The 20,481-nt window shown below is 45.3% G+C and overlaps 2 protein-coding genes across 6 annotated transcripts in view; both read right to left on the reverse strand.

Annotated features, from left to right (window-relative positions):
• The window catches only part of spock1 (SPARC (osteonectin), cwcv and kazal like domains proteoglycan 1), a 211,524-nt gene extending 208,336 nt beyond the window's left edge, over positions 1-3,188 (reverse strand). For both annotated transcript variants that reach the window (XM_029119541.2, XM_029119540.2), the window contains exons 1-2: positions 2,912-3,188; positions 2,126-2,296 (exon numbers count right to left, since the gene is read on the reverse strand). In XM_029119541.2, coding sequence (XP_028975374.2) covers positions 2,126-2,293 — 168 coding nt within the window. In that variant the 5' untranslated portion in view covers positions 2,294-2,296; positions 2,912-3,188. The remainder of the gene's footprint in view (positions 1-2,125; positions 2,297-2,911) is intronic.
• A 3,124-nt stretch (positions 3,189-6,312) lies between these two features.
• bicc2 (bicaudal C homolog 2) lies at positions 6,313-18,887 on the reverse strand. Of its 4 annotated transcripts, none has more exons than XM_010897468.3 (19): positions 18,500-18,887; positions 17,188-17,234; positions 16,783-16,852; positions 16,207-16,286; positions 15,951-16,112; positions 15,596-15,649; positions 15,304-15,498; positions 14,702-14,980; positions 14,334-14,465; positions 14,017-14,206; positions 13,796-13,935; positions 12,626-12,816; positions 12,022-12,211; positions 11,640-11,679; positions 10,290-10,450; positions 7,756-7,972; positions 7,241-7,392; positions 6,950-7,049; positions 6,313-6,863 (listed from the first exon to the last, which is right to left on the reverse strand). In XM_010897468.3, the coding sequence occupies exons 1-19, from the start codon at positions 18,849-18,851 to the stop codon at positions 6,733-6,735; spliced, it is 2,883 nt and encodes a 960-aa protein (XP_010895770.2). In that variant the 5' UTR covers positions 18,852-18,887; the 3' UTR covers positions 6,313-6,732. The 4 variants fall into 4 exon arrangements, with proteins under 4 accessions (XP_010895770.2, XP_019901300.2, XP_019901299.2 ...); XM_020045741.2 differs by having other exon boundaries at positions 18,483-18,529; XM_020045740.2 differs by lacking the exon at positions 18,500-18,887 and adding an exon at positions 17,543-17,706.
• Between the last annotated feature and the right edge of the window lie 1,594 nt (positions 18,888-20,481).

The raw sequence follows: 20,481 nt of genomic DNA on the forward strand, positions 1-20,481 counted from the left end.
TACGATGGGGCAGACAAGTGATCTGAGCATCTTTGACCGTGGAATTATTGTTGGTGTCAGACACAGTGGTTCCATCACTAATGAAACAGCTGACCTCTTGGGATTTTCATTACAATCTCAAGAGTTTACAGAGAATGGTGTAATAAACAAAAGCATCCAGTGAGCAGCCGTTCTGTGGCCAAAAACACCCTCTTAATGAGAGAGGTTGGAGAGGAATGGCCAGACTTGTTCAGGCTGACAGAAAGGTCAGACATACTCAAATAACCACTCTTTACAACAACGGTGTTCAGACTGCACAGTGTCGAACCTTGGAGCGGATGGAAGCCAAGGGCTCCTACTTGCTCCTCCCAATAGCAGATGTGTACCTAATAAAGTGGCCAGTGAGTGTGTATTCCCATTTTTCAGAACTGGGAAAACAGAATATTTTTACCCTGCCTATGAGACATTTAAAATTTCTTGTAAATTATCTTTTTATCGTCAATTGTATGATTCATTTCCATTTTTTTATGTGGTGTACTGTTGTGAAACAGGGCTCGGTTGTTAAAGGAAACCTTCATCTCTGCTGATTTCTCTATATATCAATAAAGGTAAATTAGTCATTGAGCAGACACTGATCAAAATCGCCTTAGCTACATTAATTACAAATTGCATTAATTTAGTACCTTCTATAGTTTTTCTGGGGGTTGCAGAATCAGGATAAATTGAGCCAATTGGAAGCTGGGGATGATCAGGAGGCCACGACGTCCAGATCAGAAATGTGGTCAGGCACTGTGTTTAAAATCCCTATTCCAACTCCAGGTGCCGTAGGGTCTTTAGAGGCCACAGAGAGTCAGGACACCAATTTAACCTACCATCCAGAACCCAGGACATTACGCCGTGCCCTTCCCTGCCCTGGGATGCTTGGATTTAATATTTAGTCTAGAGGGAAGAGGTGCCCTTCTTTCCCAGCCCTCCAACACCACTTCTAGTAGCATCTGGTATTCCCAGAGCCCTTTTGCAAAAATAGCAAACATGGCCAGACAAACTGTGTCCGCTAACAATGCAGTTGCCTCCGAGGCAGCTGTCCACTTCAGAATCCTACCCTCATCCATCAGGAGGCTACACAGCCTACACGACAGCACTCCAGCTACGTGGCCCATAGGTCTCTGGTCAAAGGTATTTGAGAAGAGTGTTTCATTTGAGAGCCACACTAAACCAGTGCTGTAAATTACAGAACCCCCAGGTCCCCTGTGGTTCCATAATTTGTGACTGAGTTCTGGATCAGGTTGAGGTCAGAGGTGTGTTGAGGCTTAGCAGGCCCTGGGCAGGCCATGGTGCCTATGGTTCTGGCAGAATCAACAGTCTCACTTCACAGAGACCCAGTCAGAGAGTGTCACTTCAGTCAGAGACCCAGGCAGAGTCTCATTTCACAGTCAAATGCCCAGTCAGGGAGTCTCACTTCACAGAGACCCAGTCAGGGAGTCTCACTTCATAGACACCCAGTCAGGGAGTCTCACTTCATAGTCTGAGGGCCAGTAGAGAGTCTTACTTCACAGACAGAGGCCTAATCAGAGAGTCTCAATTCACAGTCAAAGGCAGTGGAAGACAGTTAAATTACCTTTAACAAGCAGACCTACTAAACACTAGAGTTGTAATGCTGCAATGTTGACTCTCTGGGGGATTAATTGGTTATTGGCCATGTGTGTATCCCAAGCTACCTCCATAGGTCAAGTCAACATAGGCCTACATACTTTATCATTATCTCCCACGCACAACACACAAACACTTTTTGTACCGGTCCTCTGTGCCTTAATGAGTGAGCCATTCTTTCACAGTACATGACATGAGCTACACTATAAGCAGCTCCACCTACTGAGTGCTCACAAGCTAGATTAAACCTGCTGGCTGACTGGGTGGCTGGGCTGGCTGGCTCTCACTTAAGTAGGTAGGACACCTGTCAATAACTTTAATGCATACCCACACTAGTCAATCAAATCAACCAACCGTTATGGGTAGGCCTACTTCAACAGCAAGGCAGGGTCACTTCGCTGGTCATTGTCCTGGACAACAACCAATTGTCCCAGGCTACAGCAGCTGACAAGATTGCAAATGTATTAGAAAAGTTGCGAAAAACGCGGCAACTTACATCTCTGAATTTGTTCCAGTATCTGTCCTTGTCGTACTGAGACACGGTGCTCAGCCATTTGTCGTTGTCCAGCGCGTGGCCATTGTTGTTGTTAACGACCACGGTTTCCCCGCGCCTGCCCTCCGCGCGCAGCAAAAGAGCCGTGAGAGGCAGCAGACAGAGAAGCATTGTCTGTAAAAAAAGAAAAAAAAAAAAATCATAATAATTACAAAAACTGAGACGAAATAAAAGAGAAATTAAGATAGCAAGGGGTAAATGGAGCTTGCTGCCACAATGCGCAAGTGAACTAGGCATTCATAGTTTATGATGCAAGTATCATACGCACCTATATATACATAGGCCTATATATATATATATATTCACCTGCAAATAGTAGCATTTACAGTTAATTTCATTATGTTATGTCAGCGTCAAAATGGACAAGGTTATTATGTTATTCAATCTATTATTAGATTTAATTAATTACATTTAGTAAATACTAGAGAGTGCCTCTTATGAAATTGCTTCTACTCCTCCTAAGCTGATTACAAACATTTGGAGACATATCGCATTTGCACCGTGACAGATGGAGCACGGTAAACGATTAGCTCGCGAGGCTCTCCACCGGTATGAACAGGCAATTAACAGCCCTCAGTACAATTACCGTTTCGTTGGAACGTAAACCTCTCATCTCATCTTACCAGTGCTATGAGCGAACCAGAAATACGTAGCTCATTTCTCCTCCACCTAATAAGTAAAGGTTGCCACCAGTCCTAAGAAATAGACCCCGTTCCCCCATCCACCTACCTCGGAAAGCTTGTTTACTGATCCCGTGGTAAACAGAGTGGGACGTTTTTACGGGTGTCGGTCGGTTTATCGGTTAGACGGAAGAGTAGGTATCCACGGGACCTCCGGTAGCTCCGAACTCGGAGGTAATAGGAGACTGCGACCGGGAGAAGCAGAGCCTGGGAACTGTCTTTCTCCTCCTCCTCCGTAACCCCTCCGCTCAGACTCCTCCTCTCGGGTAGCAGTTGGTCTCTCTCTAACCCCCTTTCTCTGTCTCTCTACCTCTCTCAATCCCGAATTGCTCTCCTGCTCACATTCACACTCCTCTACACCTCCCTCTACATTTCCCCTCCCCTCCTCTCCTCTCCCTTTTGCAGTGCAGAGTTGGTGTGTCATTGATATACAACTGAGGAATGGTGCATTCACATGGGAATATGCGAATGTTTGTTGTTTCAAGGCGAGATTCACCAGTGATAAGACTGCCAATAAAAATGATGGGTTTACTGATTTATTGTATTATTTTGACCGATACATGCACTTTTTGAGTAGTTGTACACAGAGAACTCATCAAATTTTAATCCGAGGCAGTCTCTCGAATGCACCTATATGGACATAGCATACCTGCCTATCCATCCAAAATCTTTGCCACACCCATGGACGTCTCTTCGCCACAATAACGAATGATGAGTAGAGTATGAAGAATTAATTAGGCTATGTAGAGAAACGAGAAACATAACCAAAATGTAATCACCGTTCCCCCTCTCATCTCCTCCATCTCTCCTCCCCCTTTCCTCCCAACCTGGCAGCTCCCACCTAAAATGTTTAATTTGCACGGAAGACCACGGAGAGGGAGAGTGTGGTCAGCGCACGCCATACACACACACTCACTCACATGCACACCCTCCCCACACACAGACAAACATCGCTGGGCGTGGAGTGTTCAGGCATATAATATACGGCAAAGTTAAATTTTAAGGCTTCTATAGCACAGGGAAGTCACTGTGGATAGTCATGTCATTTTTTCCATAATGCTGCCTACGGCTCTTTGTGGATACATTTCTGACATAATAATACTGGTTATCTGTAATTGTGTTTTTTGCATTATATTGTTTAGATTTAACGTTTTTCCGGACTGAAGGTAAAGTGGACTCGCGAGCGCTGTTTTTCAGCACCCCTTTCCATTCAGCACCACGCGTAGCGCATGCCAACCGGGAAGCAGAGTTGATTTTATTACTATCCGTAGCGCTTATGTGAGACTTGATGGCCTGTTCCTCCAATCTCACAGACAAAAAGTTTAGATTAGTTTATCTTTCAATAAATAGATCTCGTTAAGGTTATTTCACACGCAACGCAGCACGAACTCTCGTTTTCGCAAATAGTTCCACGAGTGGCTATATTTTGGAATAGACCTTATGAAGCACGCTTCCGCGCTATGTGCAGTGCTTTATTTAAAACTGGATTAAATGCACTTGGGTAGCGCATGGAGAACATGTCCATTGTCAGACATCGCAGTTATTTTGGGAGATTAAAAAATGTGAAATATCTTGTTTCCGATTACATTTATATGTGTTACATGCTGGTAACTTTTTAGCAAAATAATTAAGACTACAAAGAATTTCGGCTTGTGACTTCCCATTCTTTTTAAGTGCCCAGGCTGTGCAGAAATCAAACTATGCGGCCTGAATTTGTCCACAGAAACCTTAACCGCTAAGGGGCCTTGCATTTCCACTCCATTGAACGGTCTCCATTGGGAGGTCTCCATTGAAAATAATGACATATGTCGCAATGTAAGGCAGAATGAGCTTACATTTTATTTGTATGGGACATTAAAATATCAGCCCATCCGCCTAAAGTTCCACTCACCTTTTTTTCGTTAATAGGAACGGCTGTTTTAGGCTTTTATCGTAGTGCCCTTGGGTTCACAATAGATCAGTCCCAGGCAAGGAACCATTTAATGTTTGAGTGTGGTCTAGTTAAGAAAACATGCCCAACTGGAATTCAAATGCACATCCAGCAGATTTGTTCTGGTACCAGGCGTGGTGTGTCTGCAACGGCGGTCTTATGCACCCTACTTGATTTATATTGTTGTGTTGAAGAAGTCTTCAATTCAAACAGAGGAAAACCACACTGCTGTTCTAGGTGTGGAAAAAGTTAGTAATGCCGGCCAACGGCGTAGGTTTGTATTGTATATTGGCCAGCTAGTAAAGCCTTTTTCTTATAAAACTATGTTGCACGGCTGTGTGGCTGGATCAGATTTGTGTAGGCTAAGTGAAATGGTCATCTCTCCCCTGCCTCACTCCACTTCCCATTTCATCTCTGAGGGCTAAGGCGGGCGGACCGGCCTTTTACTATGCGGCTACGGAGCAGCTGTCGCTCCCGGGGGCTATATATCCACGCCTGGTGTGACTGATGAGACACGCGGCGGCAGCGCCAATGGTGCAGTGAAGGGGAACGGGGCGGAAGAGGATGGCGTCAACGTGGAAAGAGAAAGGGAATACGGGTGTGAGTGGACATCCTTTGGATTGGTTTTGCTTTACTTTGCTATATAGGCTATTACATAACGTATTGAAGGGGTTCCTTACTTCCTGGTTATAAAGAGAGAGAAAAAGAACTGTGAGTCTTCTGTGCGGTTAAAAGTGGACGAGTTAAGAATGATTTTCGTCTTGTTAATGTTCAACGCTGAAGTCGTGTCTTTGGCACTTCTTGAATTTCCCATGTTGAAACCTCAACATCTAGTTCTAGGGGACCCCATTGAAGGTGGATTTGTAATGTCCTTGTATCAACGTGAAACGTGTTGTGCAAATAGGCCTATTGAAATAATGGCACGATAGTTCTGTCACAACTAAATATTAGAATGTGTTAGCATAAAAGGCGTCAATCTAGCCAAGCAAAATTGTGTTTTGGACATTGACTCCCCGGGGCCCTGTGATCACACCTAACCTACTAGGAGCATTAAAAAAAACAGAGGTAATGGCTTCTCGCCTGCTAATGGCTGATACATTTAATTGGAACTTTTAGATGTGCACTCAGCTGAGGCGAAACAATATTGAAAAGAGTTTCACATTACCACCACACGAATAAATCAGTAGTGCTATTAATTTTGTTCATTTATTTATTTATCTGAGTGTTCATATGGCATAAACCCAGCTCCAGGGCTGTCCATCAAGTTCTATTTAATTTTGTTGCGGGTTGATTTCCTTCTGAAATTGACGTATAATTATTGATGCAATAATGAGAAGTGGGCAATGTGACTTGAATCTAACATGTACACCGCGTGGTGTGTCAGGGACCTCTAGTGGTGGACCATCCACTCATTCGCGTTAGTGGGAGAGGCAGCAGCCTTCAGATACCTTCATTACCAGGCTAAAGTTCATTAAGATTTCTATGAGCTGATGGAAGAGACATTGGTTTTAGTCCTTAGATGAAATAGGAAACGGAAAACGTTTAATAGTCGTAGCCAATACAGACAGTGTTTAACCCCTACCCACTGAAAAAAGCAATGCAGGTTTGCATAAGGCATCGTCTGAAGAGATGAGAGGCAGTAAAGTGGAGGGAACTCTCCGAGACGGGTCACATTGTTTATGACCTCCCGGTACTCTTCCAGGCAACACTGTGTGGTCCACCCAGTATGGAATTCCTCTTGGTCTTTGGGGTTGTTGAGAAAAGCTTTGCATAATGGCTGCTGGTGTGGAAAATGGGAGCAGGAAAACGTTAATCCCCAGACACTGATCCAGCATCTGATCCAAGGTCTGTCACCAGGGCTAGGATATGTAAAAGACAATCGGCTCGTAGATCTGCTGCCTTGGTCAGGTTCTACCGATGTTGGGTAATGGGGTGAAAGGTCACCAGTGGTTGCTCTGAGCAGCTGTGTCCTCGTCCATGATGCGTGGGAGCCGGCCACTAGCCCCTCCTTCGAGGTAGCCAGGCTTCACAGCTGACACCTCTGGTTGTTTTCTCTTGCTTTTGTTCAGGTCTGGATGGATGAGGGAGGGATGTGTATGTTAATGTGAGCCTCAAAAGTGATGTGGGTATGAATAGGTTATTATTCTGATTGGTAACCTGAGATGGCCATGAGCATCTTCCTTCTTGCTCCAAACGTGGACAGTCCCACCTCTTTCAGATCCTCGTCAGAAAGAGTCAGGAATGTCTGGAAATCAATCTGAAGAAATAGGTGGTATGAAAAAAAGAGTACATACAGAATGCTCATATCATATCATATAATTTGCCACTGAAAAACAATTCAGTTCTGTCTATAGAGGATACTTCAACAGATAAAGACCTGATTCTCTGTGAACCCTCATATCCATGCCCCAGGGGATGCTAGCTGTCTGTCAGTCAGTCATGCTTTACCTCTTGCTGTTGGAACACATCAATGTACTTCCCCAGACCGAGCTGACTCAAGAGCTCATCGAGGTTGTCTGTAGGCTCAGGGGAGGGGCTCCGTTGGGTGCTGGTTAATGCCCTCACCGTGGACATGCCCTCAAAGTAGTTAAAGCTTTCAGCTAGAGTTCAGATGTTGAAAGTCAAAGGTGAAGAGGTCAGGGAGGAATGTGGGAGAAGTCAATAAAAAGCTTGAAAGTGTTTTCTCACATCTCTCTAGTGCTCTCAGATGTAATACGCTCAAAGCACAGCTTTGATACTCACTAAAGGGAAGATTAGCCAGACACTGGAGTTGCATTTCACTCAATGTTTTCTTTGTAGACTCTCTCTTTTTCTAAAGACACACACACACACACACACAAAAACCCAACACTCAAAGACACACCCCACTCTCTCTATCACTCTCTCTCTCTCTCTCACTCTCCCTCTCTCTATCTCAAAGACACACCGTACTCTCAAACGCATAGGCATATGAGGACACTCACACGTTTGAATGGTTTGGTGTCTGTTGGTTGAAGACGAAAATGTCGGGAGTGATGAGGTGGTTGACGATAAGGAGAAGTTAGAGGGAGAGGAAGAGGAGGAGGAAGACGGAGAGGGCGAGATAGTGAAGGATGAGGACAGGGATCCACGTCTGTCGCGCCAATTCTCCGAGTTACTGCCGTTCCCAATTTTCTCCATCCCATTCTGAAGGCCCCAGGTCTAGGTGAAGAGAGGGAGGAGAGAGATAATGTTGAATTCTATGCATTCTGTTTATCGTCTCAGTATTTTTCAGTTGAGTCCGTCCCTCACTTTGTCTCGCCCATATACTCTTTCACTCCCTCTCTCTCCCCTCCCCCTTCGCTCCCTCTTTCTACTCAACCCCCCCCCTTCATTCACTCTCTCCTCTCTCCCTCTCCTGTCTTGCTCTTCACTTCCACTCCTTTCCTGAGGATGAGATGTAATTGTTGCCTACATTTTCTCCACAGTTTTTCTCAGGGCAGGAATACCAATACAGCCAAGCAGCTCTGAGAATAATCACAATGCCAAACCCGGTTCACCGCCTCTCCTAGCACACTACAAATAATCACAATGCTAAACCTGGCTCACTGTTTCTATTAGCTCCCTACAAATAATCACAATGCTAAACCTGGCTCACTGTTTCTATTAGCTCCCTACAAATAATCACAATGCTAAACCTGGCTCACCGCCTCTCCTAGCATGCCACAAATGATCACAATGCTAAACCTGGCTCACCGCCTCTCCTAGCATGCTACAAATAATCACAATGCTAAACCTGGCTCAACGCCTCTCCTAGCACCCTACAAATAATCACAATGCTCAACCTGGCTCAACGCCTCTCCTAGCTCCCTACAAATAATCACAATGCTAAACCTGGCTCACTGTTTCTATTAGCTCCCTACAAATAATCACAATGCTAAAACTGGCTCAACGCCTCTCCTAGCATGCTACTAATAATCAGACACTCAGGCGAAAACCACACACTGACGCCTAAATTCCCTGGCGCAGAAAAACACAGAAGTTATCCGACACTTCCCACTCATATCTATTATCCCAAATCAGTGGGATGTTGACTGGCTGGAAAGGGAGCATTCGGAGTGGATAACAGCTGCTGCATGCTGGACAGTTGGAGGCCAGGTCAGCAGAACAGCCCATTATCTGTGTTGGTTTATATGAATGCAAGCTAGATGATAAGGTACAGTGTGTAGAGATACTAGCATTCAGAATAACAGAATACCATAACAATATGCCCATGCAGTATACAGTATAATACTGAAGGAATTATCTAGGGGCCAGTGGTCAAAAACGCTGCCTTGGGTGTACATGTGCTGCTGAAGCGTGGGTTCGAATCCAGCCTACTGCTCATTTCTGTAAAAACCCTCCAGTATCTTTCACCAACTTTCTGTGCAATACAAATATATCTATTTACTAGGGGTGTAACAGTATGCCTAACCCATGGTACTGCATGGTTATAGGGTCCCGGTTCGGTACAGTGCAAAAAATGAGTGTCAATCGTTACTGAAGATCAGCTTTTAATTTATTTGGCAAGGGATGTAACTCTAATCCAGGAAGAGTATATCATTCCTGATCAGAGCGCAATCCGAAATGAAGTGCAATATGTAAAACCAATAGTGTGAGTACTAGCTGTTTGCCAAAATAGATAGGAGAGGGACCTTCATCACATGGCTTGAGTGCCTCAGAAGGAGCTGAAACCTTCTATTCTAACCACTGAGTTCAGGCACATGTCCATGTCTGTGCACAGGGCTGTCCTCACGCATGTCAATAACATTGTCATTTTCTTAGCATTATGAGGCTGCTGCTAAAGGCTGCTTGAATGCATTTAGGAGACCACTTTTTGCTGTATTGGAAAGACAAATGCTGCCAAACCCGGAGATTTAAACCAAACCTGGGGATTCTGAAATGTTGGTTTATCGACACCACCACAAACCATTGTAGAACTAGCTGTTGCTCTTTGAGTTCGGTTCACAAAACAGCAGTTGGAAAAGTGGCAACAATTAATATGATTTTGATTATGCGTTTGCAGAGGCTCTCATGTAAACAGAATATCATTGTATTTTGTTTTTTTCCCCAGCTCAGTCACATTTATTCAAGAGGCATTCGACACAGTATATTATATTATTTTGAAAAAATTATAATAAACATATTCATTCTGGTTCAGGTGCACACTGTAAAAGACCCCCAGGCCCATACCATATGGTAAGATTTTGAATAGGAGTACTGTTAAAGTCCTAAAATATACAAAACAAAATATTGTAGGTGTTATAGGATTTGGGGAATTGGCGTATACTCTATATATTATGTTTTTCGAGGGGGGGAATCCACTCATTTACAGAACTATTTGTATCACACATTTAAAAGCTACATACATGTCGTCCACTGATTCATACCATTGCCATTTGCAGTGCCTTCAAAGTACATTCAGACCCTTTCAGTTTCTCCACATTCTTTTATAATCGTGTAGCTAACAAAGCGGCCGGCGATTCTCTTCAGGTTGTACCTGTGGCTGTCCGGTGTTTGCCAGGTAGGGTTTATAGCTGCGTCGGCTAATGCTGCGTAGCTCCTTGACAGCCTCTGCAGGCATGGACTTGGAGAAGCCCAGACCACTCCATGTGTCTGTGGGGGTCCGCACCTCCGTCTCCACTGGTTTCCTCTGCATAGCTAGGATAACAGATGGGTATGTCACTCCTAGATCTCCCTCGCACACACACGCGCACAACGTTTAAAAAGTTGCCGTAAATCACTCACTAACAGGCTGACGGTAGTTTAATTGGTAAGCCGTTGATTAAAGCAATTAGATTGATAGAGACCGGTGGTTAATTGCAATGATTAAGAATCATGTCACAGGCTTAGACACTGAAATGAAGAGGGTGAGAGCATCTGTTGCTGAATCTACGTATGAGTGGATGACGTGCGCAGAAACTGTCTGACTAAATCTATACGTGAAAGAGTCTAATGAGTGAGTGTGTGTGTGTGTGTGTGTGTGTGTGTGTGTGCGTGTGTTTGCATGTGCACACGTGCTTGCCTGCGAGTGTTTGCTTGTCTAGCTCTCATAGAGAGACATATGGGTCTGTTAATGACCCAGAGGCAGATGGCTTATTCAAAATGCTAATTCATAAACGCATAAAGCAACACTGAGGGAATTTAGACCATTTGGCTAAAGATCATGAGAATATCCCTCATTTTGAATTGTATTTAATAAGTGTGTGCGGCGTTGTTCAGGTGCGCGCGTGTCAGGGGGGCAATTGTACGCGTCTGTGTGTGTGTGCGTGTGGTGTGGTGTGGTGTGGTGCAGGTGTATGTGTGTCGGGGGCGGGTTGTATACATGTGTGTGTTTGTGGTTGGGTGCAGCTGTGTGTGTATCAGGTTGTAAACGTGTGTGTGGGTTTGGGTGTGTCGGGACAGTGGAAGTAGCAGCATTGCTATGTTATAACTTTGGTTCAAGGTGCACACCACAAGACTGTCCCTTCCATCTCTCCTTTGGCAACTTGCTGTACTTTATCAGCGTTCTGCCTCACATCGACACTTTAATGGTCCTCCATCACTGGTCTGAATAACGAACCACAACACTGGCCTTGTCCCCCCATAGATAAAAGTGGCCAGTGACCTGTCACAGTAATATGTCGGTGAAACAAATAACACCAGGTGTACAGTAGCTGTGAAATGAGTCCCCTAATTTGCAATGCCGGGCCGTTGCTGGAATAAAAAGGGTCCCCCTTGTTGGGTTTCCAGTGCAGGTCAAAAAATAAGACTTTTCTGTGTGGATAAACCAAGAGGATTTTTTAAGGGGACCTGTTGGAGTACTGATCTCATGACAAGACAGAAGCAAGAAAACATGACAAGGGCTAACCTCTAGTTGCCAGCAGTTTCTTCATCTCGTAGTCGTAATCCTACGGATAAAGGAAAAGAGGGATGAAGACCCTGAATGAAAAAGGAAATGCAGTTTGGTTGTTCTGTGATTGTGTTTTGGGGCGGAACCTGATTAAGTGAGGGGATGATGACTCAACCTGGCATTTCCCTGGAGTTAACAGGCATCCATCCAATAATAGCAAAGCATCAACTGCCAAAAACTCTAAACATGAAATTATTCACCTGATTTCTGAGGATCAAATGAGGCAAAAGGTTCAAATCAATTGATGATCCTCAGATCATTTTAATTCTGGGTTGGCAAAGACTAGGTAAACAAAACATCTAAATGAATATGAGTAATTCCAGATTACTGACAGTCTCACCTCAGTCCTTGAATCGTCAGAGGGAGTGTCCTGAGTCACGTCCCTCCTCAGGTGGTTGAGTCTAGTATCACTCCTCCCCCCCTCCGTCTCTCTCAGGCTGTTCCGTCTAGTATCACACCTCCCCCCCTCCGTCTCTCTCAGGCTGTTCCGTCTGTCACTGCATCCTCCCTCCATCCCTCCGTTCAACAGTCTGAAACAAAGCAGCTGTGGTGAGACCAGTGTCAAATCTGAGCCAAAGAGCGTGACGGCTGTATGGAAGACTCACTTAGCTAAGCAGCTTTTTCAGCTATTCCAAGGGCTCTTGAGACCTGATACTGGAGAACAGCGCTGAATAAATGCAACACCTTTCTGACATTGCTATCTTAAATAGCAATTTAAAAACATTAAGATAAAGCAGATATCTTCTTAGTTTTTCATTTCTTTCTGAGAGAACGGTGGGCTAAATCCTCTCAACGGTGATTGCATGTCCTTATCCAAGATCATCCACGCGCTGTCCCTTTTCAATCTCACTGGGATATTTGGGCATATCCATCCACAATCCTTACCTCAACCATTGTGCCTGAGGACATGTTCATCTGAGCGTCCTCAATATGAATGTGTTTACCTCATGGTCAAGGCCTGTCCTGTGGAATGGCGTCTCCCCTGGTTGAGGAAGCTGCAGACCTCAGGACCCTGGAGGCTGCTCCTCCGACTCGCCATCCTCACCTGGCTCAAGACATCCCTCAGCTCTGATGTCATCAGACAGGGGCTCGCCTCCTCATCTGACAGGCCGGATGGATCCTCATTCTCTGGGATCTAGAGAAACACAAGAGGTTTCATTGGTCAAACTGGACCCTGAACTGATTCAACAGCACAAACATTATGATGACTGCAGGTGTATTCATATCCCCTGTAGAGACACATGTTACTACTGTAACAACACATCATATCCCCTGCAGAGAGACACGTTACTACTGTAACAACGCATCTCATCCCCTGCAGAGACACAGGTTACTACTGTAACAACGCATCATATCCCCTGCAGAGACACACGTTACTACTGTAACAACTCATCATATCCCCTGTAGAGACACAGGTTACTACTATAACAACGCAGCATATCCCCTGCAGAGACACACGTTACTACTGTAACAACTCATCATATCCCCTGTAGAGACACAGGTTACTACTGTAACAACGCAGCATATCCCCTGCAGAGACACACATTACTACTGTAACAACTCATCATATCCCCTGTAGAGACACAGGTTACTACTGTAACAACGCAGCATATCCCCTGCAGAGACACACGTTACTACTGTAACAACTCATCATATCCCCTGTAGAGACACACGTTACTACTGTAACAACGCATCATATCCCCTGTAGAGACACATGTTACTACTGTAACAACGCATCATATCCCCTGCAGAGACACATGTTACTACTGTAACAACTCATCATATCCCCTGTAGAGACACACGTTACTACTGTAACAACGCATCATATCCCCTGTAGAGACACATGTTACTACTGTAACAACGCATCATATCCCCTGCAGAGACACATGTTACTACTGTAACAACGCATCATATCCCCTGCAAAGACACATGTTACTACTGCAACAATTCATTATATCCCCTGTAGTGACACACATTAATACTGTAACAACTCATCATATCTTGCCAAAGTCTCCCAGCTTCTGTATTTCAGGTCTGATGAGTTAGGTTGCTATCTGTTGATCAACCTGTGATTAAATAGGATGTTATCTAATGGTCAACCTGTTTCTCCAGACCTTTTCCAGTTGTCTGTTCTCCGTCGCTTTCATTCCCATCCTTACTTCCTCAGAGGGCGGAGTCAGGCCAGGTGGGGGTGAAGGACGTGGCTTAGTTTGGGGGAAAGAACCATTCAGAGCATCAGGGGATGATATGGAGCCTGAGGATGAGGAAGAGCAGGTCAGGATACGAATGGTTAAAACTGCGCAACAGGAAATTAAAAAACCACACATACACACACCGTGGTCTGAGAGGCGGAGTTGCTGCAAAAGCATGTTGAGCCAGTAGTTGGTCAGCTCGTTGCTGACCATCGTGGGGTCAGAATTCATATTAGTTACCATGGCGACCTCGCCAGAATCCAGACCCAGCAGCAGCCGCCGGGCCTCGTACAAGCTGGAGATGTTTCTCTCCAGACCTTTAACCACCACGGACTGGAAAGTGAAGTTCAACGCCATGTCATTTAAACCAGGAAATGTAGTCCAACACAGCACAGTATATCATCAACACTACAGTACCAAAACTTAAGGAATGACGTAACTCGCTAGGACACCTTTATACCTTGGTGGTCTGTTTGACTTTGGGTTTGACGCTGATGAAGATGCCCAAACGCCGCATCATCTGGGCCAAATGACGAGGGTCCACATCGCCATCCTCACGCATGTCAAACATCAGACACACAGGCAGGCAGTCCTGTGGAATGACAAAACCCTTACTGTACCACATTCACACCTCACCAGCCAGCTCTCCACACTCAGAAAGATTCCAAAAGCTTTCAGTCTCAAATCGTTTTTGGTATGCGTGTCAGCTGTCTTGTGAAATGTCAAACTGACAAATAAAATCAATCCATCCGGCTCAAGTCTGACTGCCCGGTTGATTCGTCTCATGAATGGAGTTATTACACAAGAGGCAACCGTGACCCCCCTCACCATGAGCAGCTGCCTGGCCAAACACACCCCGTCCGGGCTGCCCTGGATGAGCAGCGAGGGGGGATTCTGAGGGGCGCTGAGGTCCGGCAGGACTATCTGGGTCTGGGTTTGATGCATGACACCCAGGAAGTGGGCCCCGTTTTGCCCCAGCAGGAAGAGGTGCTGCTGGGAGGTCACGTCCAGCTGGGTACTGACCACACCCGTGATTCCTCCCTGGCCCTCAGCAATGACTCCGACCTCTGGCCCCAGCAGAAACTCCATCAGGACACACACCGCCTTCTATCAGGGGTTGGGTAGAGCGAAGAGCAAAGAGCAAAGATGAATGTGGGAGAATAATGTGTCCAGTTTTAACACTACCATATGAAATGATCATTGTCCCCTTAAATTGAAGTTTCTGTTAAGTCATTGGGGGAAGTATATCTTTCTGTCTAGTCAATGCAATCAAAAATGTTAGAATGTTTTAAAGATAGAAGCCAGACATTTGAAATGCCTAGTATTTGATAGAGATTGATCCAGCAGTCCCCCCCCGAAACCAAGAAAAGGACGGAGTGTGGAGTGCTGCGGAAAGTGTGTGCGTGTGTCTGAATCTGTAAGAAACAGACCTTGACAGCGGTGGCATTGCCCTGCAGTCCTCTGACCATACAACAGCTGCTGTACAGTCTGGGCTGAGCCCTGAAGTTAACGGTGACCCCAAGAGCCTGCGCCACCTGCTGGATGACCGGCGATGCTGCGTCTGGCAAGGCTTGCGCTGCCAAGGTTACCGGGAGGTCAAAGGATAACACAAGTGGCTGGAGGTCCTGCAAGGCAGAGGACAGAGAGGGGTGAGAGGTCATGATGGATAGAAAAGTCTAATAAAAGCCAAAATGCAATCCATCCATCCATGTAGACACTCACACGTATCCTCTTTCTGGCTGCCTCGACCCCTTCGACAGGCCCAGCGACGGACACCTGCGGAGGTGAGGGGCATAAAGATGTAAGGAACGCAACAGAGTATGATGCCTGTTACGACAGTCCCAGATCAAACCATCAAACTGTATATTGGACAAGGGATCATTTCCGTTTGTTATTAAGCGGAGGTTTTATACAGTAGGGAGTCCTTATATTGTATTTTTATACTTTATCATACAGACTCCATGTGGGAATCCCACCTACAGTTCTGTTGTTGCAATCGCTACAGGGTTAGGCAGCAGGAACTGGTTGCTTAGAGACAGTAGCTATAAAACAGTTCCTGGTTGCTTAGCTACGGTACCTGGTTGCTCTTCTCTCCCGTGGCGTTGTGTCTGTTGGAGTCAGGGAAGTGGATGTGGCACGATGTCATCTCCATCACCTTCTTAATGTTGCCGCCCCCTTTCCCGATCACATGGGAGTGCTCTGTGTGGGCAACGTCCATCTTCAGGGTCACCTTGTTGACCTGACTCAGGAGAACAACTGTATTTAGCTGGTTGCCTTGAGTACATCATACTGCACATGATATATAGGGGTTTTCCTCAGCTAAGGACGCTCACCTTTGTCTCCAGGAATTGTAGAATCTTCTTTTTGGCCTCGAGAACATTAATTCTCTTGCCCTCCACCTTCACATGGGGGTCTGGGTCATAAATACGCAACAGAATATAAAAATATATATATTTATATAACTCTAGCAGGCTTTGATTAATCTTTAGTATAGTATTGAATATCAAGTTGAATAGGAGATTGAGACGGGTTGAGATGTTCAGATGGATTGAAACATATTGAATTATAGTTAGACATGTTCAGAAAGATTGAAACATACTGAGATAGAGTGAGACAGGTTGAGACACAATGAGACATATTGAGATAGAGTGAGACAGGTTCTGAGACATGCTGAAATGGATTGAAATGGGATCGGATACTGAAAAGGGTTGAGACAGTCTGAGGATTTTTGAGACCAACGGAATCAGGTTGAAACGAGATGAGACAGATTCAAATGCGTTAAGACAGGTTAAATCAGATTGAGGCAGGTTGAATAAGATTGAGACAGGTTGAAGCAGATTGAGACCAGTTGAAACAGTTTGGTAAATATGGAGTGCCATATAGTCTAGATTCGGTAATGGTGAAATCACCTTTCTTTGACTTGGCTCCTATTTTCAACTTGGATGGCCATTTCACCTGGGTGTCAGTTTCCTTCATCACCTGCAAGAGAAAAAAGAGTGTGAGAGAGAAACTGAAGTGTTTTAACGATAGGTATTTTACTATGAGAATAACACCAGTTCATACATCCCAGATACACAGTCACACTCTCACACACAGTGACACATTGTCCTATTGAGAGAACACAATGCTTCATTAGCATCTCTAAAAGGTCTATCATCACCGCCATTGCAACGACAAATTGCTAAGTAACAATGTCAACAGTCAGCCTGTGACCTTTCACGTTCTCTGTACAGAGGTCCTTCGATAATACTGCAGACTTTTATGTATGTCTGTTTTTCTATGTCTCATAAGACCCTCTCAATACTTATACTTACTCTCTCGAAGAATTCTTCACCTGTGAGTTCCTCTCCAAGTTTAGGAGCTGAGAAATATCAAAAAAGAGAGGAGAGACATAACGCCCATATTCTGATAAATAAATACAAATATTATAATATACGTTGAAGAATATTCCAAGACACAGGGTTAACGGTTCTTGGTGACACCTAAATAGAGACCAGTATATGCGTTCATCTCAGGGACAACATTTAAACAGTGAGAGTTTATGTTTGCAGAGAAGAGGGGGTTGAGCGGTGGAACGTAAACATTTTTAAAAGGGCATTGCTCCACAATGACATTTACAGGGTGAGAGGGGGAGCCCCCCCCCCCCCCATAAAAAACCCCCCTGATCACCATGGGTAACGCTCCCCGAAGCCGAGGAATGGTCACACGAGCAGCCTGTGGAGGAGAAAGAGGAAAGGCTAACAACGTCAAAGGTATTTCACTGACGCATGGACCCCCTACTCCTCAAGGAATGAAACCACCACCAATGACACGCTTTAGAAAGTGATCCCCATCCTGCTGTATTGACTCAACTCCCCACATCCCAGCTCCCTCACCAGAGAGCTACCAGACTGACTGAAACTCTGGGGAATGACAACACACCTTGGAAAAAAAAAACAGTTTGGTCGGTAAAGTGTGAGACATACTTATTCAAAGCACTTATATGCAAACCTTTCTCTCTCACACACACCCTCTCTCTTTCTCTCTGTCTCTCTCTATCACACACACATAAACACTAAATCATCCATATACACTACAAAAAGTGTGAATACATCTCAGGTACTCTCGACTGAGGCAGAAAAATAACAGTCACTTACTCAACCGTCCTGTCAAGTTCCTCTGGGACACACAGAAGGCAGTTTGTCACAGACCTGCTCTGCACTGATAACTTCCACCGACAGACACCCACCCACCCCCACTGTCGGGGTAGGACAGATGAGACTAACACGCCTCTGTCTCTGATCCCCACATCTGTGCAACACACAAGCAAGCTCACCCAATAAATCATATCACGGCAGAAACATTACCGTTGCTTAACAACAATGACAGCAGCTCAATGACGGACTGACAGTTATGTGGCGGGGTGAGGAAAAAGGCGTTGGGGGGGGGGGGGGGGTACATTACACAGGGCACCGTACAGCATAACAATCACCACGCTCTGAACTCACTCAAACTCCTTCGGAAATGGAGCAACACACAGGGGCCCACTTGGTTACTGAGTGGATTCACTTTCGTAACACGGTCGTGGTCAACTTATGGTTAAACCCCCCACCGCAAGAAACGAACACACCTGGTCAACACGCGTACCATATAGCATGCTCTCCAGCTTCTTCCTGTCAATACGGAATCTCTCCTCAACCCACTCTGGGTCCAACTGTTCTCCTCCCACGGTCTCCTGTCCTGGTCCAGAGTTGCCTTCCAGCTCATCCTCGTCCTCCTCATCCTCTCCGTCGCGATGGAATGAGGACGAAGAGAGGCCGTAAGATGGTCTCTGCTCCTCGTTCTGGGTGGCTACCGGACTGCTCTCTGGGCTACACGCTGGGCTTGGTTCTTGGTCAGGCTGTTCTTGTTCCAGCTGGGTCAGGGCGGGTTCTGGTCCGGGTATTTGTTGTTCATGCTGGACTGGGAGAGAAGAGCTTCCCCGTGTTGTGGTGGCCATAGCAAGACGGAGCCTTCGTCAGTGTGTCCAAGGAGACGGAGAGAGAGAAGGGGAAAAGAGAAGAGAAACACCTCCTCTGCCCCTAAACCCCCGCTCCGCTAATACCTCCCCTCACATCCCCGCCTCCACACACACACACACACACCATAAACACATTTCAATAGGCCATAGATAGAGACTGAGAAGGAAGTGAGGAGGGCCTGAGGAGATTAGTTATTATAACACTGTACGATCTGCTGCTGCAGACAGCTTTCTTTGAGGAGGCATGGAACTGGCCGCAGAGACGACATCAGAAGACCTTAACAACGAAACATACTGTGCATAGACAAGCGGATACATACATTCCATCCTGATCAGAGAGGCTATGCCTTACAGATGTAGGGGAACCTACAGAGTGCCATCTCTAGTACAGAGGGCCACCGCCAACCCTGAATGAGAGGACGCCAGGACTTGAGATTCCTGATCGGGGGGGGAGGGGTCGTAGAACAATGTTGGGGATAAAAGAGCCCCTCTGCTAAGAACCAGTTCCAGTTCTGTTTGCCAGTGTTGCCTGGCAACCAATTTGTTTACGAACAAGCTGGCGTTGAGAAAGTCATAAACTTCGCTACAGGGGAAAGATGGTTAAAAAATTTTAAGAGCAGAAATTCCCTGCTGCAATTCATGCCCACTCGCTCAATATCCAACCCCCCAAAAAACTGTCCCAAAACTTCACCAGCTCTACAGCTGATCACTTGGCTGCAGCAGTTGCCTCTGTTATACATCACACAGAAAAAATATCACCTCAGACAAACAAAGAATTCTGATACTAGCAGGGCATACGTAGTTTCCATTCTGACTAGGATGACTGTCGTGGAAAGAGCAGGTCGCGAGTGGGAGATCACTCCTGCTCACATCGTCACCATGGAAACTGGTTACAAGGATTTATAACTAATCGATTTTAGGTTACACTAAACTTGACTTTAGTATATTGACTTTAGAAATAGTGTGAGTATGGCTCCAGAAATGGTGTTAAGTAACTTTTAACCCTGGGACGGCAACACAGGGAAAAGCAAAGAGGCCTGATGTTTCCAAAGTGCCCTAATCACTTACAGAAGACCCACAGTTCAGAACATACATCAAGTGTGTGTGTGAGTGTGTGTGTGTGTATGTGTGTGTACTGGTGTATAGTGTTTGCAGGATGTGCTAGTTTAAGCTGTCTTAGGGGGCATTCATTAAAGCAAAAGAACAGACAGTAACTTATTAAACTACACAAAATGAGACACTCTCTCACTCAACAAAAACAATAATAATAGTAATTACATACATAAAATAAATGTAGCAGCTCTACAGCAACACATATGTTATTTGACAACTGGTCACAGAAACAGACAATAGTATCATTATAATAGGCGTAAACATTGGCCATAGACTGCCATACAAAGAATGCCACAAAAGGTAGTTAGTAGCTACAGTTTCCAGACAAAAAGTCTTGAGTATGTTACAAGTTCATAGCGTTTACAAACAAATACAGTGCCAACCAGAAGGATTGGCACCTTATGTAAATATGAAATAACTATTTTATTAAAATACATGCCTTCCACAGTTATTGGCACCCCTGGATTGAGTTCTTTGTCCCCTTCCCTTTGCCAAG

The sequence above is a fragment of the Esox lucius genome, chromosome 4, assembly GCF_011004845.1.
Source record: "Esox lucius isolate fEsoLuc1 chromosome 4, fEsoLuc1.pri, whole genome shotgun sequence".
Classification (NCBI taxonomy): Eukaryota; Metazoa; Chordata; class Actinopteri; order Esociformes; family Esocidae; genus Esox; species Esox lucius.

Coding starts and splice junctions, on each gene's coding strand:
- bicc2 (XM_010897468.3), bottom strand. CDS start 18,851: ATGGCCACCACAACACGGGGAAGCTCTTCTCTCCCAGTCCAGCATGAA. Junction 16,287..16,782: donor AGGAGCCAAGTCAAAGAAAG/GTGATTTCACCA, acceptor TTTATGACCCAG/ACCCCCATGTGAAGGTGGAG. Junction 14,466..14,701: donor TGGCCAGGCAGCTGCTCATG/GTGAGGGGGGTC, acceptor GTCATTCCACAG/GACTGCCTGCCTGTGTGTCT.